The 25,247-nt window shown below is 39.7% G+C and overlaps 1 protein-coding gene across 3 annotated transcripts in view; it reads left to right on the top strand.

The window, feature by feature from the left end:
• TLCD4 (TLC domain containing 4) overlaps nucleotides 1–25,247 on the top strand; it is an 82,822-nt gene that overhangs the window by 16,996 nt on the left and 40,579 nt on the right. For all 3 annotated transcript variants that reach the window (XM_055373263.2, XM_031015740.3, XM_019033072.3), the window contains exons 2-5: nucleotides 9,919–10,084; nucleotides 14,730–14,819; nucleotides 16,236–16,294; nucleotides 17,348–17,442. In XM_055373263.2, the coding sequence (XP_055229238.2) occupies nucleotides 9,930–10,084; nucleotides 14,730–14,819; nucleotides 16,236–16,294; nucleotides 17,348–17,442 (399 nt within the window). In that variant the 5' untranslated portion in view covers nucleotides 9,919–9,929. The remainder of the gene's footprint in view (nucleotides 1–9,918; nucleotides 10,085–14,729; nucleotides 14,820–16,235; nucleotides 16,295–17,347; nucleotides 17,443–25,247) is intronic.

Genomic DNA, 25,247 nt, shown 5'->3' with positions numbered 1-25,247 from the left:
AGGGAATTTGGGTGTTAGAGTGCTGTGGAAATGATGGACTTTGGGATGTAAGCTGATTAAAGAGGGATGTACAAGCAGAATAGGGCTAATGGGTTGGGAAAAAGCTGAGAGGTCAGTGGACTGATAATGTTGTAATACTGCACAGCTTGAAGGAAAGAAGGCCCTGGTCAACAAAGGGAATACTTGAAGTGTTATTTTTGAGGCAGAAAACGATGCATAGGGGACAATAAAGGTTCATGGGTGTGGGTAAGGTGGCATGGAAGACATGCCATTCCAGGTGAAGTTAATGGACTGAGTTGTCTAGGAGATGTGGAGCCAACAAATGGGCAGGAATATGGCAGGGCTTGACGACATCAGTGAGCCAGGGCTAATGTCTTTGAGTAAGCAAAAGTGATTGGGAGATTAGAATATAACAGTGAGGAAAGGAGGAGGGTGGTGTAACTGAATGGCAGGACCCTAAAAAGGATATGGGTGTTTGTAGTGGGCAGGGGAATGAAGAAATAAGGCCTGAAGGGGCAGAGGTGCCAAGGCCATCTCCTGACTCCAGAGTGTGAGAGGCTGGGCATCTGCTACTTGAGAAGGTTGCAGGAGAAGAGGGGTGTCTTCAGCATGCTCAGAGGAGAGGCCAAGGATATGACACTACTTTCTGGGTGTAGAGCAGCAGTTCCAAGGGACCTAGAGGAAGGTTGTGGGAGGTGGAGAGGGTGATGGGCTGGGAAGGAACTTTGAAGCAAAACAGCGGTACTCAAGTGGTAGAGGATAGATCTCTGCAGTGGGCACTGCCTACATTTTAAGTGTTGCCTGATGAAAACAGGCATGAGTTAGGGGTCTAGACCTGGTGGCTGTAGGATGGTTTTATTTTCCTTGACTAGAGTGACAACAGGCCCAGAGATTGTATGTCCTGTGTGCTGCTGGAGGTGGATGATGGTAGAAGCAGAGACTAGGTGCACACCATATGCTGAGTACTGTTCTAAGTGCCCAAGAAACATTATATAATTTATTTCCTATTACAACCACACCAGGCTAGTACTGTTGATATTTCTGTCTTACAGATGAGGAAACTGAGGTTCTGTTAAGGCAAGTTTAGTAATTTTTCTAAGGCTACACAGCTAGCAAATGGTAGAACTGAGACTCAAAATCAAGACTTTGTGCCTGTGTACTTCCCATGATGGTGTATCTACTTAACAATTCCTTCTCTGTGAAATTATTATTTTTAACATATCTGATAGACTGTTGAGAACTTAATGTAATAGGAATTGTCTTTCTGAATACCAAAATTAAGTTCAATTTTAGACCCCAAATCTTGTTTGCAGAGTCCTCTGAAAGTTAGACTAGGGCCCCTGCCTTCTGCAGACAACCCTCCCAGCTCTTCTTTTACCACTTCCATGATAGACACTTGGACACTTCTAAAGGACTAGAGGGTGGTTAAGTTAAACTGCCCACTTGTGTCATTTTGAGTAATGCAGAATAAGTTCCTGGTCTCATTTTTTTGTACACTTTTTTTTTTTTTTTTTTTTGAGACAGAGTCTTCCTCTGTCGCCCAGGCTGGAGTGCAGTGGCATGATCTCGGCTTATTGCAACCTCCGTCTTTCAGGTTGAGGTGATTCTTGTGCCTTAGCCCCCCCCAAGTAGCTGGGACAACAGCCGCATACCACCACGCCCGGCTAATTTTTGTATTTTTAGTAGAGATGGGATTTCACCATGTTGGCTAGGTTGGTCTTGAACTCCTGACCTCAAGTGATCCACCCGCCTTGGCCTCCGAAAGTGCTGAGATTACAGGTGTGAGCTACCATGCCCAGCCACAACACTTCTTTAAATGTTCAAGGAATGCTCTCAAGTTTGTTTTGTTTTGTTTTTGAGACAGGGTCTCATTCTGTCACCCAGGCTGGAATGCAGTAATGTGATCTCCGCCTCCTGGCTCAAGTGATTCTCCCACCTCAGCCTCCTGGTAGCTGGGATTACAGGTGTGCACCACCACACCTGGTTAATTTTTGTATTTTTTTTTTGTAGAGATGGGGTTTCACCATGTTGCAAAAGGCTGGTCTTGAACTCTTGGGCTCAGGTGATCCACTGGCCTTGACCTCCCAAAGTGCTGGGATTACAGGCATGACCCACTGAGCCCGGCCTGCTCTCAAGTTTTCAAGTTTTTTTATTTTTTTTTTTAAGAAATCTTGTTCCCAAGCTAACATTACTCAGCCTCTTAGCTCTTTATGACATGATAAGATTACCGTCTTTACACCACTCTAAAGGTACTTTGGTATGTAATTAATTGGGAGTATATGGGACTGATGCTTGATCAAAAGATGCACTTCCACTCTTTCTGAGTATAAATGAGCCTGAAATTTGTTTTTTGTGTGTGTGTTTAGTATCGTTGTTATACTGTTGTCTTTCATTGATTTGTGTCACTTACAATGCTAAAGTCTTGTGTGTATGGCTATTATGCCAAGTCCTATACTTTGGTATTGCCTTTAAAAATTTTATTATATTTTGCCTTTATGATTGGGATTCATTATTTCAGCTAATCAAGATAATTTCAAAACCTGATTCTGTTAACTTAATGTATTAGCTGTCTTTCCCACCTCTGTGTTATATGCAGCTTAAGTAAACGTACAAATATTTACAAAAAATATTTGCTAAAACAGGACCAAAAAAGAGAAAGTCGTATAAAATATCAGGAGATATTTCTCAATTCTACTTTGGATCATTAATTTACATGCTGCTTCTAGTTTTCAGCTAGCTCTTGGGCTCACTAACTTTGTTGATCTAGCCACTTTTTTTGGTATTTTTCATAAGGCTATCATGAGAAACTTTCAGAACTTTGCTGGAATCAAGGTATCCTTCACTTGGTATTCTCCAATCTACCAGGATTTGTTGGTCAGTTATTTGTGGAGGTAAGGTATAGGAAGGAATCAAGGATGACTGAGCTGTTCCAGGTTGGAAGATGGGGCAGTGTTGTGGATGTCCATGTCATTCATTGAGGTATGGCACCACAGAGAAGGGCTGGTTGGGGTTAAGTTCAACTTGGGCGAAGTAGAACCTGCGGGGCCTCCGGATGCACAAATGGAGCCCATCCAGAGGGTGGCTGACCATTCAGGGCTGGTACATGGTGGGTGGTGAAATCTAGTTGCACACAGTATAAGCAGTGTTGAAGGTGCAAGGCACATAGCCAGGCAGAACCTATAGTATGCAGAGAAGAGTTTCAGGTAGTGGGGGTTGCGGGGAGGTAGTAAACATTGCCAAGTTAAAGGTGTTTATGCCTGATCGCCTTCATTTTCTTGGTCAAATGGGAAGAAACCTCATCTATTTTAAGAGGGAGAACTAGAGATTTGAGAGCGGTGAATATTTGGAATCAATGTGGGAAATAGGAAAGGGAGCTTGCCAGGGATGGGAAAAGGAATGCTAAGCATAATTGGGGCATTCTTCCCAGCTTCCCCCTTCTTTGCTGCCCTTAAAGACAAACACACAGACCCATCCCCTTCTTTTTAGGGATTTTTACTGCAAAACACTGCAGCAGTGGTTCTCACTGGGGGATTATATCAGAAAATGAAGGAGAGGGGTTATGTATGTGCATGGAAGTGGCACTGGTATTTGATATATTCTCTAAGGAATCCCTGTATTTGCAAAGGAATCACAAATGGGGGAAATGAGTGAGTGATCGTGTTTTGGTGGGGAGGGGCTGGTAATCCTAACCTCACCTACTAGAACTGAGTCTGTTTTTTCTAAAGTCAATTTCCTTTAAAATTGCCCCTTCTTCCCCTCATCCCCTCTTCCTTCTTCCTCTCTGTACTTCTTTCCTCCTCCTCTTCTTTTCTCTTTCCCTCCCTCCCTCCCTTTCTTCCTTCTCTTTTTTTCTGAAACAGGGTCTTGCACGGTCACCCAGGCCTGAGTGCCCTGGTACACAATCATAACTCACTGTAGCCTCCATCTCCTGGGCTCAAGTGATCCTCCCATCTCTGCCTCCTGAGTAGTGGCGACTACAGGAATGTGCTACTACACCCAGCTAATTTTTCTATTTTTTGTAGAGACGGGGTCTTGTTAATGTTGTCCAGGCTGGTCTTGAACTCCTGGCCTGAAGCAGTCCTCCTACCTGGGCCTCCTAAAGTGCTGGAATTACAGGCATGAGCCCGACTGAGAACTGAGTCTTTTGGGCTCCAGCCTAAAAGCATCTTATTGGGATTTTAATAGAAGAGAAGATGTCCTCTTGGTTTACTTTTGGATACCTCCTCACTGTTATGTGTTACCTCTCCTGGGTATTTATTCCTTGGAAAGCAGGGAGCATTCTCTTAGCACCCTACACTTACCACTTTGTGTGGTGAGGATCAATTTCTTTGTATCCCTACTGGCTATAAGCATGTCTCCCTATTTTGTATTCCAGCACAGTGCCTGGCTCATGGTGGACCAGAGACAGATGGATGGACTGTTTTTTGATGTGAAGACTGAATTAGCCCTGGCAGTGCTGTTTCCCAGGGCCCTGTCTCTGGGAGTCCTCCTGCTGGAAGGGAAGGGCTCTCATAGCTGATAGTTAAGACATGTACAGTCATGCATTGCTTAATAATGGGGATACATTCTAAGAAATGTGTCCTTAACACAATTTTATCATTGTGTGAACATCATAGAGTGCACTTAACACAAACCTAGATGGAATAGCCTACCACACACCTAGGCTATATGACATAACCTGTTGCTCCTAGGCTACAAACCTGTATAGCATTTACTGTACTGAATACAGTTCAGTACTGTACTGAATACATTGTGTAGACAGATGCTACACAATGCCAAGTATTTGTGTATCTAAATACTACATTGTGTAGTATTTACTGTACTGAATACATGGTGTAGACAGATGCTACACAATGCCAAGTATTTGTGTATCTAAACATAGAAAGGTACAGTTAAAAAATGTAGTATAAAAGATTAAAAATTGGACTAGGCACGGTGGCTCATACCTGTAATCCCAGTGGTTTGGGAGGCTGAGGTGGGAGGATCACTTGAGGCCAGGACTTTGAGACCATCCTGGGCAACATAGTGAGACCCAGTCTCTACAAAAAAAAAAAAAAAAATGAGCTGGGTGTGGTGGCTATGTGGGAGGCTGAGGCGGGAGGATCACTTGAGCCTAGAAGTTTGAGGTTATAGTGAGCTATGATTGTGCCGCTGCACTCCAGCCTGGATGAGAGAGTGAGAACCTGTGTCAAAAAAAAAAAAAAAAAAAAAAAAAAAGATAAAAAATGTTACACCACCTCTGTGGAGCAATTACTGTGAATGGAGCTTGCAGGACTAGAAGTTGCTCTAGGTGAATCAGTGAGTGAGTGGTGAGTGAATGTGGAGGGCTAGGACATTACTGAACACTACTGTAGGCTTTATAAACACTGTACACTTAGGCAACACTAAATTGATTTTAAAAATTTCTTTTTTCAATAAATTAACCTTAGCTTAGTTTCTTTTTTATTTTATAAACTTTTTGATTTAAACCTTTGATTTTTTTTTTTTTTTTTTTTTTGAGACAGTTTCACTCTTGTCACCTAGGCTGGAGTGCAGTGGCGTGATCTTGGCTCACTCCAGCCTCCGTCTCCCAGGTTCGAGTGATTCTCCTGCCTCAGCCTCCTGAGCTGTTGAGACCGCAGGCGTGTGCCATCACGCCCGGCTAATTTTTTGTATATTTAGTAGAGATGGGGTTTCACCATGTTGACCAGGCTGGTCTCGAACACTTGACCTCAGGTGATCCACCAGCCTCGGCCTGCCAAAGTGCTGGGATTACAGGCGTGAGCCACTGCACCCAGCCTTTGATTCTTTTTAATAACACTTATCTGAAAACAAACCCATTGTATGGCTGTAGAAAAAGATTTTCTTTATCTCCTTATTTTATAAGCTTTCTTCTATTTTTACAATTATGTTATTATTATTTTATTACTTTTTTGTTAAAAATGAAGACTCAGGCACACACATTAGCCTAGGTCTGTCAGAACCATCAATATCACCGTTGTCCACCTCCACATCTTGTCCCACTGGAAGGTCTTCAGGGGTAATAACACACATGGAGCTGTCATCTCCTATGAGAACAATGCCTCCTTCTGGACTGCCTCCTGAAGGACTTTCCTGAGGCTGTTTTACAGTTAATTGTGTGTGTGTGTTTTTTTTAATAAATAGAAGGAATACACTGTAAAATCATGATAAAAAGTATAGTGTAGTAAATGCTTAAGCCAGTAACATAGTCATTTATTATCATTGTCAACTATTATGTACTGCACATAATTGTAGGTGCTAGACTTTTATATGACTGTCAGTGCAGTAGGTTTATTTACACCAGCATCACCCCAAACACATGAGTAATGTGTTGCACTGTGGTGTTATGATGGCTACAGCGTCTCTAGGTGATAGGAATTTTCAGCTCCATTATAATCTTATGAGACCACCATTGTACATGTGGTCTGTCATTGACTGAAACATCGTATGCAGTGCATGACTGTACTTCAGACCTTTTCATGTTTTTCCCTACTAAGAAATCAATGTCAATTAAAGTTTATGTAAACCACCTTGAATGAAAAGTATAAACATTATTTCATTCAACAGGTCTCTGGAAAAGTTTCTTTGATGTCCACAATTCCTGTGAATCAAGATGGACTAATTATAATGTAGAGTTCATGTCTAGATGCTCTTGTAAATTGCTACAGAAGTATTTCCCTTATCTGTTTCAGCTGCTCTTCGCTAGGCCAAATAGTATCCCAGCTTTCTGCCAGCTACTAGCTACCTGTAGAGGTAAATGAAGTAGGTCTGCTTTTCCAGTTTTACTGTATATTCCTGTACTTAATAATCACCAAACTCTCGCAGGCCCTTAATATATGTTAGTAATGAGCATCCTTTGGTTTTATCACTTTTTACCATTTTTCTTGCCTGATTCATGCATTAAAGTGAAGGAACAGGGGTAGCTGCTTCCTACCAGAAGCCTTGGTTTTCTGGGGAAATTTGTAAAGATCTCTAGATTAGTTCTTGATTTGGCATGACTGATTAAGCAAGCAGCTGTTTACTAAGAGGCAAAGCTGAGAGTAGAACAATTTAATTGGCTTCTATCTGTTGAGCTTTTAATGGAAGTCACAGCTTGAATATATGGAGCTCTTTATTTAGTTTTAAATGAAACATTTTCCCAAAGGGAGACTCTAAACATATATCCCAAAGTCTTACCTGATAATAATTCTGTTCAAAATATAATATTCATCCAGTATAACAAAGACTTAAAAACTCGATTTTTGGGCGAGGGTGGGATGATGTATTTTTTAATGGTGAATTGTTTGAGTGCTTTTAAATACATTAGTTAAATGAACAATTCATAAAATGGATAAGGTATGATATGTTTTATGACACCTTTTAACATTCATGAAATAAATGCTTTGTATACATTGAATTTTAACAAACTAAATGAGCAGCCCATGCCCACCTTCTGCTCTAGGATCAGCAGAGAGCATACGAAAGTCTTCAGGGGAAACCTCCTCACATTTAAGATGAGATTCTCCATTCTCTTCTGATTACTGATTATATTTTTTTTTCCAATTTTGTGTCCATCTGGCCTCCAGATACCTATTTGCTTTAATCTTAGAAAAGCATTATTCTCCTTACATCCCGCTTAGCAAATTATGGTAATGCTTAATTTATGTACAAAACTTTTATGTATTGTTTGGTTAATATTAAACCTAGGCTAAAAGACCACAAATTAAAATTTTAATACCCAATAAACATGTTGAATTAAAAAGAAGTAAAAGAGCAGTAAAGTTAATGGAGTCTCATAGAGAAGAATTGTAATATCAATATTTTTACCAAGTACACACACACACACACACACACACACACACACACACACACACACACACAAAGAATGAGGAAAGAATTCATTATAGACATATGAATTCTGATGGAAGGGGCCCTGTGGGAGATTGATTCTTATTACGATATCCTGGTCGGAAGGGAATGAAGTGGGGTTATTGCTAGTGCTGTCAATGACTTGGCTTTTCTCTGGTGAATTGACTTCAGTAGGTGACTTTATTTCTTTGCATTAGGCAGCTGGAAATGTGTATTGATTTATTTCTTTTTCATTTGAGAATCAGCTTTATCAAAGATGGAGCCATAGAAATGCTGTATTTGCTGGATATGAGCAAATGCTGTAGTGCCTTTTTTTTTTTTTTTTGCTCTGAATGTTCCTAAGATTTTTAGGAGCCAAATAAAGTTCAGCTCAATGAGATAGAAAACACACTTTGAGTGTGCATATATGCATAGTACTATTCTTTCTGCTAACTCGATTGTTAAGACATGAAGCTCTTTTATAAAACTTTTTTTTTTTTTTAATAAGGGATACAAAGCCCTGCAGGCCTTTTGCTCCAAGAATGTGTGTGATTGAAGAGCATGTTTTAAAAGTTAAATTCTCATTTGTGCAGTGACGGTGTTAGCGGTGGAGGGTGTTCAGGTTCTTGGCATTTTGAACAAAGAATTAGACAAAATGCACGAACAAAGCAAGGAAGGAATGAAGCAACGAAAGTAGCGATTTATTAAAAATGAAAGTACACTCCACAGGGTGGGAGTTGGTCCTACCATAGGGGCTCAAGAGCCCGGTTACAGAATTTTCTAGGGCTTAAATACCTGCTACAGGTTTCCCATTGGCCACTTGTTGTACACCCCATGGAAATGAAGTAGTGGCCCACAATCTAGGCCGGTTGTGGTGCCTCACGCCTATAATCCCAGCACTTTAGGAGGCTGAGGTGGGCAGATCACGAGGTCAGGAGTTCAAGACCAGTCTGGCCAACATGGTGAAACCCCGTCTCTACTAAAAATACAAAAATTAGCCGAGTGTGGTGGTGCGTGCCTGTAATCCCAGCCACTCGGGATGATGAGGCAGCAGAATTGCTTGAACCCGGGAGGCGGAGGTTGCAGTGAGCTGAGATCTATCGCACCACTGCACTCTAGCCTGGGGGACACAGCAAGACTCCATCTGGAGGCGGGGTTGGGGGCGTGGCGGGGGGGAGGGGAAGTTACATTTCTGTGCAAAGGAAGACTTGGCTGGCAGTCAGTCAGATTGGTTGGGGAAAGCAACCAATCAGAGGCTGAAACGAAGTTATAAAGTTATACTCCTATGTAAACATCTGATTGGTTGCAGAAAGCAACCAATCAGAGGTACTTTCAGTTTTCCATTTGCCACTCAGAAAAGTGAGGGAGGGGTTTTCAAAGCTAGTAACCTCCAGTTATTTTGTTAGTTAGGTGTGTAAAGTTGGGCTTTTCTGTTTGATTTAGTTCTAGGAAGTCAGTATGAATCGGCCTTAGGTTCCCTGCCTCCAGACCCTATTGTCTTGCCTCAACAGTGCAGTGGCTCTTTGCTAAGACTGTGTTCTTCTTAAGATTTTAATTTTGTTTTAAATGTTGTTTGTCCTGCTGCAAAATTAGTTTTTTAATTATGGAGTTATTTTTTGTTTTGTTATTACAGGCGGTGTTAGTTCTATGATTTTTGGCTTGATTGTTTCTTAGAAATTATGTAACCAACTCTTTCATATCATAGATGAGAAATTGAGGGATGAAGAAATCAAGTGATTTGTCCTAAATTTAATTGAAATATTATTAGAAGAATAGTTTTTACTTATAGTACTTGAAATTCTCTGTTAATGTTAAGACTTAGATAATTTTGAATATCATGATGTTAAAATTATAAATGACACCTCTAATATTGAGATCTTTAAGATAAAACAGACATAAGATACATGACAAATAGATGGTAAAGGTGAAGAAATATACAAAAGGTCAAAAATTCTTATAGTTTCTTTATATTCCTACATTTGTTCTAAATTTTAAAAATTACTAAAATTACAAGACATATTTCTTAAAATAAAAAAATTACTCTAGGTTTATTATGAGATAACAATTTATAGCTGTCATCTATCTTAACAGGTTGAAGAAATATGGAGATCAACACAAAACTGCTCATCAGTGTTACCTGTACCAGCTTTTTCACCTTTCAGCTTCTTTTCTACTTTGTAAGTTACTGGTTTTCAGCAAAAGTTTCTCCAGGTTTCAGTAGTCTCAGCTTCAAAAAGAAGATTGAATGGAACTCAAGGTAAAGCATATGAAAATGTAATTGATGACAAGAAACTAGTTTATGAGATAAAATTATTTAAAATATTTCAAAAAAGTATTTCATTTAGGATCTAATGTAAGGCCAAATTTTTATTTGATCTTAGGAATAAAAGGAAAAACAAGTAGATGATCTCATGCAAAAAAAAGTTTAAGAATTCATATATTGAAAGATGTTAGGAGAAATTTACTTAAGTTTCTGAGGAAGTGTGTGAAGATGAAGTGGACTCCAGCTGACTGTGGATGAATACTAGTACTTTCGTGTTCTTCTTTGAAATATTTATAACAAACATATTCTTTGGAAACAAAGATGGAAGAAAAAATTAGTTGTACTTTTGAGTAGCTTATACCATACAGCATTGGCCAACTTAGCCAGACCTGGGGCAGTTAGACTCTACACATCAGGGAACAAAGTGTACAGTCAGTGCATATGAATCTTTTAATGAACTTTGCATTATAATTTAGAGCCCTCCAGCATTTATTATTTTGTTATATAATTTTAAAGTAAAAATTTCTTTTTAGTTTTTTTTTTTAAACAGAAAAGTAAAGAGAAAGAATTAGACATCTATTGATATAGAAATCTGTTGGAGTTTTATTTTTTATTTTTATTTTTATTTGTTTATTTATTTTTTTGAGACAGAGTCTCGTTCTGTCGCCCAGGCTGGAGTGCAGTGGTGAAATCTTGGCTAGCTGCAAACTCTGCCTCCCAGGTTCCAGTGATTCTCCTGCCTCAGCTTCCTGAGTAGCTGGGATTACAGGCATGCGCCACCATGCCAAGCTAATTTTTGTGTTTTTAGTAGAGACAGGGTTTCACTAGGTTGGCCAGGCTGGTCTCAAACTCCTGACCTCAGGTGATCCACCCACCTTGCCCTCCCAAAGTGCTGGGATTACAGGCGTGAGCCACTGCACCCTGCCAGAGTTTTAAAAAGTTGGTTGCAATTTTTTTGTGTGTGTACAACTTATTAATCTCACAAGATTTCAAACACAAAATGGCTCTGATGACTTCTTCACGTGCTTTAGAGCATTTTATGTCCCCAAACATCGCTGTGCATTTGTAAACCTCAGTGAGTCAGAGCAGCCGTGGCCATATTTTTTGTTGTTGCTATTTAGTTGAAGTTAATACTAACCATAAAATGGATTCAGCAAGTCTCTAAAGTTTGCTATAATTATCTTTCATTGGAATTTCCTTTTAAAATTCAAGAAATTCTATCAGTGTCTGAGTATTTATTTGAGAATGGTCATATTTGATTTGAAATTCCCTTTGAACCAAATTGTTTTGCAGGCATCTACTTTTATGATTCAGACTGTGAATTTAATAAGACTGTAGTTGTTTTTTTTTTGTACTTTACAGTGATGTTTCGGGTTCATACATGTCAAAGTTCTTTTCACCCAAAAAGCAAGAATTATTTCTCCACATATTTTCAAAAAATAAGCAGTATGATTATTTTGTCTTAAGACTAGCACAAAAATATTGTTCAAATGCGTTATACTAGAGATACCATTACTTTAAAAAATCTTTTCTAACATATGAAGATAGATGGAATGGTAGGAAAGAGAAGGGGGTACATACATTCTCTGATTAAATGTTGAACTATTTTCATTTCCTCTTTCCTGTGGTTAGGATAGGTAAAGGCATTTGAATGTTAGGTAGCTGCAAGTCAGAGAAATAGGAAAGGGTACAGAGAGATGGAAGCCAAGATGAAAATGAAATGAAATTGAAAAATATTTTGCATTATCTAGTCTTATCACTGCCATTCTATGACACAGGAAATACCATTTGGGAAACTGAGTTTCTATTTGAAAAAGGAGTCTGGGATTATATAAAATTCATTTAGGTATTCAGTGGTGTTTTCTCTTTCTCTCAAGTTTGCTCCTGCTTCTCACTCCAGCTTTTTTTACAAAGGACTTAAGCTGTGAGGTGGAGAGTGCAAAGTAGGACAGGGAGGCTGTATTTTGAGTAAAATATGTATAAATGTCTTAAAATTCAGCCTCCAGTTTGAAACATACAGGTAAACACACATAATTCTTTCTAGTGATCAGGAAAGAGTCTCTAAACAATGAGTGGTCTGAGCCATCTAGTATAAAAAGAAATGGAGGAAAAAAAATCACTGGAAATGCCCACTTGAGAGACAACAGTTTAATTAAAAGTGAGAAATTGTTGTACTGAATTGTTACTTTTTCTGAAAATGTATATACTTACAGGTGTTACATCTTATAATGTAAAAAAATTTTCTTAATTACTTATATTCACTTTCTTACCTATCACATTGAAAGTCTTATTGTGTTGAAATACTACTAATTTTTAAATGTTTCTCTAAAATTTAGCTCTGAGTTATATAATTTCTGTTGGCAGTATTTACACTACTTGTGATTAGTAACTTAAAATTGCTATTCTAAAATGGTCATTAATCATTTCCTTAGAGTGCTATCCCTTTATATGCACAGACATTTCTTTTCCACCCTCTTTGAAAAAAATTGAAATATTTTATCTTGGGTAATATCTTGGAATTTCTTTTTAGATACTAAGGAATCTAAATTTTCCTTTGCTAGGAATCTGATTTTAAATAATAAAATATAAAATTTTTATTAACAGAAGTTTCTGAAACTATAGTATAGACTTTTAATACAGAATAGTGTATGAGTGAGGGCAGGGTATTTGTTTTTCCTCCTCATTACAGAGGGAGATATTTGATTGGACCAAGTAATATTTAACTTTTCTTTACTGAATCGTACACCATTTCCATCAGTTGAGGGCTTAGAATGCTTTCCATTTACCACATAACATCTCAAAAGAGAAGTGAATCTGAAGCGTGAGTGTCAGAAATAAAAAGTTAGGTTTTTCAAAAGGGAGCTTTCTGACTATGGTTACCAAACAGTAAAACAAGTTTGTAAGAGAGATTATATATTTTTTAATTTTATATAATTTTTGAATAGCAATAGAGAGTGGGCTGTATGACCATTTAGATGGAGTATTTTATTTTATATCAAGGACTATAATTTTTTTTTTTTGAAACAGAGTCTCGCTCTGTTGCCCAGGCTGGAGTACAGTGGTGCAATCTCCGCTCACTGAAACCTTTGCCTCCCAGGTTCAAGTGATTCTTGTGCCTCAGCCTCCTGAGTAGCTGGGATTACAGGTGTGTACCACCATACCCAGCTAATTTTTGTATTTTTGGTAGAGATGGAATTTCACCATGTTGACCAGGCTGGTCTCAAACTCCTGACCTCAGGTGACCCGCCCACCTTGGCCTCCCAAAGTGCTGGGATTACAGGTGTGAGCCACCAAGCCTGGCCAAGGAATTTACATTTTTATCCTGTGCTCAAGGTGTGCTTGGCATGAAAATTATAGACTTGTAAACCAGATAAATTGGATTAATTATTCACATTTCAAAATGATTCTTAGGTATTATAAATGATACTTGGTCAATGCCTTTAAATTGGTGAGAATCTTTGCTTATTTAAAATATGGCTTGATTTAGCATGATACATCTGTTTTGTAACACACTATTAGGTCAAGTATATTGGTTTCTAAAGTTACAATGAAATTTTCTGATACCAAACCTAATATTAGTTGATATATTTTACTTACTTTTAAAGATTTGGGATCATATTGTAGAGAAAAATTTATTGCACACCAGTAATTTTTAGAGAGAAAACTTTGCTGTACCTCTCATTTTTTATCCTAATGAAAAGAAGTTTCATTACTTGTGAACTTCTCAATAAAGATGTGAGAAATCTGAAATTGTTGGGTAAAAAAACTTTATTGTATGGATGAATACACAGTATCCTAAGTATAGTTCTCTAAGTAACATAGAGCTTGGGAATTAGTCACATCATTAAATTTATTAACAAGATATATTCATAGAAACTTATGGTTTTTATGTTAAACTTATTCCTTCTATACAAGAAAACTTGACCTGGATCCTGAGAACATTGTGCTTTCACTTGGGTGTTTCTTTTAAAAACAAATTTTCCGTATAAATTTATGGTCCTCAATTTTTCTATTTAGAAATGTTTTCATAATAATGATAAAGAGGGACTAATAATAGCTACCCTTGTTTTCTTACAAATTTGTTACAAGAATCAAGTGCAATAGTGCATGTCAACGTACTTTAAAAACTGAAGCCTCCCAAGATAATAAATCTTCATATCATGATCCATTCAAATTGTTTTAAGGATATGGAGTTTGTTAAAGCCAGTAGATCTGGAAGTCATTCCCAGCTGATTGGAGCAGGAAACTTATCCTGCATTGACGCTGTTGGGGCTGGAGCTTGGAGCCAAGGGTAGTGGCCTTGCCAGTTGCCATCTGTCTGCACAAAAGTCTGTCAGCTGCATCATCATGTATGCATCTATCTGTCTTAGAACTTTTACCCAATAAGTGATTCACCAGTTCTCTAGCAGGAAATTATAGGCCTTGGTATCTTCCTCCTTCTTTATTCCAAAGTAAAGCTGTGGCCTTTGGATTTCTAAATGGCAAGAAATGGCAATTTTGCATTACACTCTCCGTTATACTCCACCCCTGTATATAAATGCTTCCAGGTATAACTTGTTCAGAATGTTCTGTGTCTTGTCAGAATTAAATTTTATTGCAAAGAATCTAAAATCTTTGTGTGTATTTTGTTTAATTTTAGGGTAGTATCCACATGCCATTCTTTGGTGGTTGGTATTTTTGGCCTGTACATTTTCTTATTCGATGAGGCTACTAAAGCTGATCCACTTTGGTAAGCTGTTTCTTTTTCTAAGATTGCCAATTTCATTTATGTTTTGATATTAATTATTCATAAGAACATCACTTACTTTAAAACAGAAAACATATTGATCGTATATGCCTTATTAAAATGCTTGTGCTCAGACATTCCAGCAAAGTGCATTTAAATGATTTATTTTAGATTTGAACACAAATGAAGGCTATTTTGCCTTAGTGTAGCAATTGTTATCCCAAACAAGGAGAATATGATGATAATTTAAACATTTTTACTCTGTTAATGAGTAAAGCCAAGTTATTGTAGTCACAGTTCTGAAGAAAAATAAATCATTATTGAGATAGGGTGGTCAACTTGGATAATATCTGCTTAAGACTTTTTTGTCTCCAATTTATGTTTGACTCATTTGATATCAAAGAGATGAAATGAGAGTTACAGATGGCCATGTGATAGGAATTTAGTACCACAGGATTTGAAGCACTAATGCACTAATAATAACTGTGTTCAGCAGTAATAGGATAACATGTAAGATGGTCCTTTTAGAAAAATTTAAATGTCATTCCAATGGCAGAAATTTTGCAAACTGTTTCCTGGTGTTATATGAGAAGGCTTAGTTCAGCTTAGTTTGAGAGAGCAGGCACGTTTGAAGAAGCACTGCACTGAGATGAGGTAGTTGTGGGCTCCGGGGGATGTAGGGCAATTTAGCCTTTTCTTTTGACCACCACCATTTGACTGCAAGGATGTTTTTCTATTCATAAATATAAAATTATTCCCATAAGAATAATATCAGTATTGATACATTTCATTGGGATGCTGTTTTTCAAAGAGAATTAATTTAGTGAATTTAATTCCATGACTAGGTTTTTAAATAGTCTACCTACAAAATTTCTAGCTTTTTAAAAATTTTCGTTTTCATTTTACTAACATGACCATCAGCAAAATAAAACCAGTTCTTTTGGGAAGTAAATTTCATAACAAAGATTTGATTCATTGTTCAAGTTTTGCCTTGTCAAACTTTAACATAATTTTTGATTTGAATTTTATGTCATGATTTACTCCAGGTCAAATTTTCCTGGTTATATTTACAAATCAAAATTTGTAAAGAAGGCACAACTTGTGCTAAATCTTTCTATTAAATATTTGTAGTTCAGCTATTTTAGTTAGTGTTACTTTCACTAGTAGTTCACTTTGTAACTATCTTACTATGTAAGATAACAGCAGTAGTTACCTTACTGCTAACACCAGTACCACATGATGCGTCACAGTTTGGCTAAACTGTCATTGTGTGTTTTGCAATTTTATTTGAAGATGACAGCTTACCATTTGAGAATCTATAGAAAGCAATTTCATTATATTTAAATCTCTATAGAAAAAAGAAGTAGCGGTCATCTATAATCTATATACTTTAAAAAGGAACCTTTTTTTTTTTTTCAGGGGTGGTCCATCACTTGCAAATGTGAATATTGCTATTGCCTCAGGCTACCTCATTTCTGGTATGTGAGATGTTGTTTTATTGTCTAATTCTTTGTAAACTACTCACGGAATTATACAAAGAATACATAGTCTATGCTTTTGGTTTATTTGAGAGATAGCATTTAGGAAGCATACAGAGGAAAAAAATACCTCCCATGATGGTAGAACATGAAATGTCTTTTCATGAAATGGTTTTCTGTTTCTCACTGAAGATCAGAGTTACCGAGTGATGCCTCAAACAACTGAGGCCTGGACATTTTTTATCAGCAAGGATATGGTCCCTCTTTGTCCTAATGAGGCTCTTAAGTGTAATGACTGTGAAACTAACGAAGTTTAACTTTTAGGGTCCCTCACTTGCAAGAGTTCTTGAAATGTGTTCCAGTAGTCATGGTTTTGTGTTGTTTTTGTAAAATTTGCAGAAGTAAGCTTTTTTCTTTGTTTTTCTTTTTAATAGTTCTAGTTTTTGGTGGCGTCACTATTTTGAATTAGTATTTAATTGCATTCTTTTTTATTTTTAAAATATTTTTTGTACGATTTGTTTTATAAATGAGTTGGTCATTTTGTACCTTCCCTATGACCATCTTATCTCTGTTTGAATTATTGTAGTGACAAAAATCAGTCACTTAAGCTTATTTAAAATTATTTCTATTCAATAATATTTTTTGTTTAACTCTGGAAACAAGTTATTCATTTATGCTTTCAACAAATATTATATTACATATGATTAGGTTGGTACAAAAGTAATTGCAGTTTTTGTGATTAAAAATAATGGCAAAAATCGCAGTTACTTTTGCACCAACCTACATGCCAGGCCTTGTGCTAGATTCTGAGGGTTTAAAGATGCTCACAACCTGGCCCTTGTCTTAGAGGAGCCACAGGAGAGTGGATGAGACAGGCATATAGGAGCAGAGATTTTATGGTAAAGTAGATAATCAGACTAACTGAGGGATGAACAAAGTGCTGTGGGCTCAGAGTGGACAGTGATGAGTTGGCAGGAGAAAGAGTTCAATACATTTGAAAAACAGTGCAACTTTCTTCTTATGTAATACCTTACTCACTTTTCTTTCTTACAGATTTGTCCATTATAATTTTGTATTGGAAAGTGATTGGTGACAAATTTTTTATAATTCATCATTGTGCATCCCTGTATGCATACTACCTTGTACTGGTGAGTTCCAGGATTTTCTGTAGCCTAACTAGCAGACAAGATTGGGAATAGTGATGTAAAGGTGAACAGAAATCTAAACATACAATTCTTAGTTTTTAAAGACCATCTCCAGATGCATTCAGGGATTGCTTTTGTGATATGCTATCTTGTGTATTAACTAAAATAATACCTTTATGTGCGTCTGTGTTGGTGTTGGTGTGTCTGTTTGTATTCATAGATTTTGAGACAGACAAATGACCCTAATTCTTTGAATTTCCATTTAAAACCTTCAGGATTGTGTAGCTATAGATATTTGTCTGTATTTCTAGATGCATTTATGATTTAACAGCAAAGAGTATGAGCCAGCGAAAATATTTCTTTTCTGTTTAATTCCATATGCAATTACGTATACATAATTACATTTAAGTAGGTTGGAGCAGTGGAGAAATCTTGCTCAGACTTTTTCAGAATTCCAAGACCAAGGTTAATAGAGGATTCTTCCAACAGATCTCAGGCAGTAAAGCATATTAAATTATATATCTAAAATTTCTACACATACATATGTAAACTAGCAACTTTATATTCCTTGTATGTTTGTTAGATTTCTCTAGAATCAATTGTTTTTCAACATAAATATACCAACAAGCTCAAGGTAGATATTGCAACTGCAATTTTTTTCATAAAGATGGTTGCTTTTTTGATATGTCTGTGTTCTATTGTTATAGTTTAAAATTTGTCTTTTAAAGTGAATCTATTCATAGGGAAACAAAATAGGAAAAGTTAGATGAAATGATGAATGTTAACAGATGCTATAAGGATCCTATGTTATTTAACAATCTTAACAGTAGTTACTCATTGACTATAAGAAGCTTTTTTTCTATGCAGTGAATTCTCAGGTCATTTTGTGCATTTTGTTATTCCAAGTAAAGCTAATAAAAATAATAATAATTATAATTTTGGGGGGGTAAATGATCATGAAATTCTTATCACTTATGCAATAATGAGAACTTGTATTTGGAAAGCACTTTGACTTAATACTTATGTAACCATTTAAGCTGTTTGCAGCAAGCTTTTTTTCTTAAATGATTTTGTTATTAGAACAAAGTAAAACTTAAAGTGATGAATAGAAGCAAGTTCCCTGTAGTTTTAAAATGTATCCTTACTGAAGAAATAGTTGAAAAGTAAGATTCTTTGGAATTTAAGGTATTATAGGTTATATAATGTCTTGATTGCTATTTTTGTATCTTTCTACTATATTTACTGACGTTTTGAAATTCTCTGGCAGAGTAATTTAGAGCTTAATGAATCCTCTTCTGTCTATATAGAGAGGTACAAATCCTACAGCCTTTTTTCCTGATACTCATCTTTCACCCCTGGAGCAGGATACTAATTATCAAGGAAAATCTGACAAGCTGATCTCTTATTCTAAGAGAAATGAACACATTTATGCTTTAATCCCCAATTTTTAAGGACAAACTACCATCCTTTGTACACCCTTTCTGACTACATTGATAGCCTTCATTTTTTTGTATGTGTGTTCCTTGTGAATCACCTTCTATCTCCAATTAAACCATGCCTTTAGATAATGAGTTAGAATATATTTGGAAAACATTTAAACTTGAAAATCATTCAATATGCATCAATTTTCAAGCCCACCGTATTATTATTATTTATTTTCTTTTTTTTTTGAGATGGAGTCTTGCTCTGTCACCAGGCTGGAGTGCAGTGGTGTGATCCTGGCTGGGCAGAAGGGATAATGGGGAATTACTGTTTAATGGTACAGAGTTTCCATTTGGGAATATGGAAAGTTCTGGAGATGGATGGTGGTGATGGTTGTATAACAAAATGAATGTACTTAATGCCACTGAATTGTACACTTAAAAGTTGTCAAAAGGGTACATTTTATGTCATATATATTTTACCATAATAAAAAAGTTAAAGCAAGCTTATGAGATAACTGAAACAAAGTTAGGAAGGAGAACTAATAACATATTGGACAATGTTATTACATTTTTAGAAAGGCTTCATCCTAACTATAAACTGAAACAAATGGGTGGAACTTAATAGTGATAAATGTTAAGTTTTGCATTTAGGTTCAATGATGCATAAGGATAAAGAATGACCTGGAGGTGGTAGATGACTGCATCTCAGTTATGCCAGTTTATCACATCTGCTAAAACAGAAAGCTTTTTCAAATTTAGATTCTATTAGAGGAGGCATGGTATCCAATTCACACGTAGTTTGCCCGGTCAGACCACATCCAAGACCATCATCATCTGAAGTCCCTAAACTTGCATGTATCTGGAAGAGAGCTGCTAGTTAACTGTAGAGAGGAGATATTAGATTAGGTAGCTATTGTCTTACAGCAAACAATTGAAGGACCTGGAGATGTCAGCCTAGAAAAGCTAAGAACTAGAAGGACATGATGGCCTTGAAATGCCCCTGGAAATGTGAAAGGACTACTAAGTGGAAGGGGGAATAGACTTATTCTGGATTGATTCTGATATTGGGACTAGGACCAATGGGGTGGTAAAGAGAGGTAGGGGAGACTTCTATTTTATGGAAGAAAGACATCCTCAGTGATTGGAAGATTATCACAATGGAAAGGCCTTTTAAAGTGGCTATTCTACCATAAGATAGCTTTAATCAGATAGATATAAAAGTAGATACAATCAGCAGAAGCTTTAGGTAGGAGCTTGCACTAAATAATCTTTAAGGTTCTATTCTAATTCTGAGATTCTGTGATGCACCTGTTTTGTTGAAATGATTTGATTTAGTTCTAATGCAAGAGAACTAGACAGTGGGGGAATTAACAATAAGCTAAGTTATGTCACCAAGTTCTTAAGTAACCCTAGGAGGAAGAGGTGGAAGTAGCTGGCCTGCCAATCCATTCACTTCCTTGGGGGACAGGAGGAGAGAAAAAGAAGGCACGTGGCCCAGTCTAATCTCCTTGTCAGCAGGACTTAGGATAAATAGAGTACTGATGTTTGTTAGGAAGAAGAAACATTAACTCTGAAATGCCCTTAGCAGTGTGTCCCTGGGTAAGGATTACCTATAGTAAAGAGAACCCAGTATCTATAAGGCACAGCTCATTGGAGAAGGTCATGTAGGCACACAGCAAGGAAATAAATAACTGGGTTGCCAGTGGCCCTTGATGTCCCAGACCTCTCTCTGCTTCATTTGAATCATTTGATGGTCTCTATCTTTGTAACATTTAGTAGAGCTTAATGCTAGGTAGGAACACTGTCTCACATGAGTCTGATTTGGCAGTCCAGTCCTGTGTGTTAGCTCAAACCTTCATCTCTGTCTTATAAGCAAATAATCAAAAACCTTGAATGATTACAATTAAGCAAATAATTATTAAACATAGTAATAGATTTTGTTTCCAAACCTCAATTCTAGGTTGATGGTACCCTGAAACGGTTTCCATTAATAGGTAATAGACTGACCCAGAGTCTCAAGCACAATTGAAATGTGCTTGAGACTCTGGGTCAGTCTATTACCTGTTAAAAAATGCCCCATGATTGCCACTATAGAACACAGTCACGTTTTTACACAGGATTCCAATTTGGGATGCCCAGAACTTATTTCCTACCAACATATAGTCGTAGTGTAGTGCAGTGCAGTGCAGTGCAGTGTAGTGTAGTATAGTAGGGAAAGGGTGCCCATTTCTGTCCAGGCCTTTGGTGGTAGAACAGTCAGTATGTAGTACCATACTAGCAGTAGTAGGTGCATAATTTAGTTCTCTTTTCCCCCCTACCTTCTAAACCTCTGGTCTTAGCCAGTCTTAGCTGGTAGAAAAATTTCCCATAGTAAGAAAATCCAGACTTCCATAATCACTTGCTAAAAGGAGAATTTTCTTTTAAGCTGCGGAAGGGATCAGAAAAATCCTGTTTTGTTTCCCTTCACAGTCATGCAGAGGCCATGGCAAATGTAGATTTTACTCTATGCAAAGCTCCTTAAAGGTAGATGACAGAGTGGAGACACCACACTAACCATAAATAACTTGTGAGTTTTGCCATAATTTACCAACAATAAAGTATCAGAATTTGTAATTATTTAAAAATATTATAGAAAGATTTAATCCTATCCCTTTAATAGCATCTATCTCATTTGTATTTTAGTAGGTTTTCTTGAGTAGGAGAGAAAAGGATAAAGTAACAAGGAATTATGTATAACCTGAATCTTATCTAATGGCCACCTATGCTGATGGACGTATGTGTCACATGTGATGCTATCTGTCATTGGATTAAATGGGCCCAGAGTCATTGATATATTGACGGGTACAGGATCAGAAAATATAGACTCAAGATTACTGAAGCATAGTTCTACACCCCAGTGTGACTCACAGAGGTTTTTTTTTTTTTTTAAGATTTTTTTATTTCTCTTTTTTTCCTACTGGCAGGATCAACCAGGTATTACAGAGATTTTGAGCGAAGGAGGGTGGGGGATAGGGGATAACAATAGGATAGAATGAGTGGTTTCAATTACGGATGTAAGATTTAAATATAAGATACTATTTAAAAATTAAAATGTCATCCAGGGATCAATCAGTAATACCGTAGTAATTTAAGGAATGGAAAGATCATTGTGTTAATTTCTGTTAATTTTTCTTCTGAATATAGATGTTTGTAAAAAAAAAATGAGTTTGTAGAAATACTGGGCTTAGTAAGTATAATGTTTTCTAGGTCTGATTCTCCAGAGATAACTACTGATAATACTTGATGTATATTCTTGCAGTTTATATAAGTTTTACATAAATGTTCATATGTATATTTATGCCTTTTTGAATTTTCTAAGAGAGCTTTTGAGATAGATGGGATTTAAACCCAGCCTTCAAAAATATGCATATTTAGGTTGGAAAAAAAAGTAGGGAAGGCTTTCTAGGTCAGAAAACATTTTGAGGAAAGTCACTGAGGAGATGTCAGATCTTCATGGGTGATACTGAGGACTTGGGGTGTCAGGGTATGGGATTTGTGTAGACATGGGTGATGGTTGTACATATGGATGAGTAAGATAGGGCCAGCTGATAGGTGGAGTGAAAATTCAGATTCACCAGCCCTGCATTTTTGCTTTTCATGGAATGATTGTAGGATCTTTAGCCAGAAAATAACTTGATACAGTTGGCATGTTAGAAAAATAAAGCTGCTCCCTCTCCCTCTCCCTCTCCCTCTCCCTCTCCCTCTCCCTCTCCCTCTCCCTCTCCCTCACCCTCACCCTCTCCCTCTCCCTCTCCCTCTCCCTCTCCCCACGGTCTCCCTGGGATGCCGAGCCGAAGATGGAAGGTACTGCTGCCATCTCAGCTCACTGCAACCTCCCTGCCTGTGATTCTCCTGCCTCAGCCTGCCGAGTGCCTGCGATTGCAGGCGCGCGCCGCCACGCCTGACTGGTTTTCGTATTTTTTTGGTGGAGACGGGGTTTCGCTGTGTTGGCCGGGCTGGTTTCCAGCTCCTAACCGCGAGTGATCGGCCAGCCTCGGCCTCCCGAGGTGCCGGGATTGCAGACGGAGTCTCGTTCACTCAGTGCTCAATGGTGCCCAGACTGGAGTGCAGTGGCGTGATCTCGGCTCGCTACAACCTCCACCTCCCAGCCGCCTGCCTTGGCCTCCCAAAGTGCCGAGATTGCAGCCTCTGCCCGGTCGCCACCCCGTCTGGGAAGTGAGGAGCGTCTCCGCCTGGCCGCCCATCATCCGGGATGTGAGGAGCCCCTCTGCCTGGCTGCCCAGTCTGGAAAGTGAGGAGCGTCTCTGCCCGGCCGCCATCCCATCTAGGAAGCGAGGAGCGCCTCTTCCCGGCTGCCATCCCATCTGGGAAGTGAGGAGCGTCTCTGCCCGGCCGCCCATCGTCTGAGATGTGGGGAGCACCTCTGCCCTGCCGCCCCGTCCGGGATGTGAGGAGCGTCTCTGCCCGGCCGCCCCGTCTGAGAAGTGAGGAGACCCTCTGCCTGGCAACCGCCCCGTCTGAGAAGTGAGGAGCCCCTCCGCCCGGCAGCCGCCCCGTCCGAGAAGTGAGGAGCCCCTCCGCCAGGCAGCCACCTCGTCCGGGAGGGAGGTGGGGGGGTCAGTCCCCCGCCCGGCCAGCTGCCCTGTCCGGGAGGTGAGGGGCGCCTCTGCCCGGCCGCCCCTACTGGGAAGTGAGGAGCCCCTCTGCCCGGCCAGCCGCTCCGTCCGGGAGGGAGGTGGGGGGGTCAGCCCCCCGCCCGGCCAGCCGCCCCGTCCGGGAGGGAGGTGCGGGGGTTAGCCCCCCGCCTGGTCGGCCGCCCGGTCCGGGAGGTGAGGGGCGCCTCTGCCCGGCCGCCCCTACTGGGAAGTGAGGAGCCCCTCTGCCCGGCCAGCCGCCCCGTCCGGAAGGGAGGTGGGGGGTCAGCCCCCCGCCCGGCCAGCCGCCCCGTCCGGGAGGGAGGTGGGGGGGTCGGCTCCCTGCCCGGCCAGCCGCCCTGTCCGGGAGGTGAGGGGCGCCTCTGCCTGGCCGCCCCTACTGGGAAGTGAGGAGCCCCCCCGCCCGGCCAGCCGCCCCGCCCGGGAGGGAGGTGGGGGGGTTAGCCCCCCGCCTGGCCAGCCGCCCCGTCCGGGAGGTGAGGGGCGCCTCTGCCCGGCCGCCCCTACTGGGAAGTGAGGAGCCCCTCTGCCCGGCCAGCCGCTCCGTCCGGGAGGGAGGTGGGGGGGTCAGCCCCCCGCCCAGCCAGCCGCGCCGTCCGGGAGGTGAGGGGCGCCTCTGCCCGGCCGCCCCTACTGGGAAGTGAGGAGCCCCTCTGCCCGGCCAGCCGCTCCGTCCGGGAGGGAGGTGGGGGGGTCAGCCCCCGGCCCGGCCAGCCGCCCCGTCTGGGAGGTGAGGGGCGCCTCTGCCCGGCCGCCCCTACTGGGAAGTGAGGAGCCCCTCAGCCCGGCCAGCCGCCCCGTCTGGGAGGTGTGCCCAGCAGCTCATTGACAGCAGGCCATGATGACAATGGCGGTTTTGTGGAGTGGAAGGGGGGGAAAGGTGGGGAAAGGATTGAGAGGTCGGATGGTTGCCGCGTCTGTGTGGAGGGAGGTAGACATGGGAGACTTTTCTCTGTACTAAGAAAAAATTCTTCTGCCTTGGGATCCTGTTGATCTGTGACCCTACCCCCAACCCTGTGCTCTCTGAAACATGTGCTGTATCCAGTCAGGGTTGAATGGATTAAGGGCGGTGCAAGATGTGCTTTGTTAAACAGATGCTTGAAGGCAGCATGCTCCTTAAGAGTCATCACCACTCCCTAATCTCAAGTACCCAGGGACACAAACACTGCGGAAGGCCGCAGGGTCCTCTGCCTAGGAAAACCAGAGACCTTTGTTCACTTGTTTATCTGCTGACCTTCCCTCCACTATTGTCCTGTAACCCTGCCAAATCCCCCTCTCCGAGAAACACCCAAGAATGATCAATAAAAATAAATAAATAAATAAATAAATAAAAAAAAAGAAAAATAAAGCTGATGATGATATGCAGAAAAAAATCTGATTGGGGAAGAGGATATCTTTTAGGAGGTGCTTGAAGTAATATAGGTGACAGATTACAAAGAAGCTAATTTTGATGGTTATAGTGGTGGTTATATTAATGAGGAAGAAACAAATCTGAGTCATTTTGCAGTGAGTAGAGCACAGTATCTAATTTGGATTTCAGAGAAGGAAGGGAAAGAAAAGACCAAAATGATCCAGAGCACTAGAGGAAGATGACACCATGGAAGGAAATGGGAGAAGCAGTTTGGAGAGATACTGTGAGATGTTAAGAGGTTTTTGGAGATGCATGGCTATTCCAGGGGAAAGTGGCCCATATGCCATTAGAAATGAAGGTTTGTGTAAAGGGCAGTGC

This window comes from Gorilla gorilla, chromosome 1 (genome assembly GCF_029281585.2).
Source record: "Gorilla gorilla gorilla isolate KB3781 chromosome 1, NHGRI_mGorGor1-v2.1_pri, whole genome shotgun sequence".
In the NCBI taxonomy this organism is placed as follows: Eukaryota; Metazoa; Chordata; class Mammalia; order Primates; family Hominidae; genus Gorilla; species Gorilla gorilla.
This window is presented reverse-complemented; position numbering and strand designations above follow the sequence as displayed.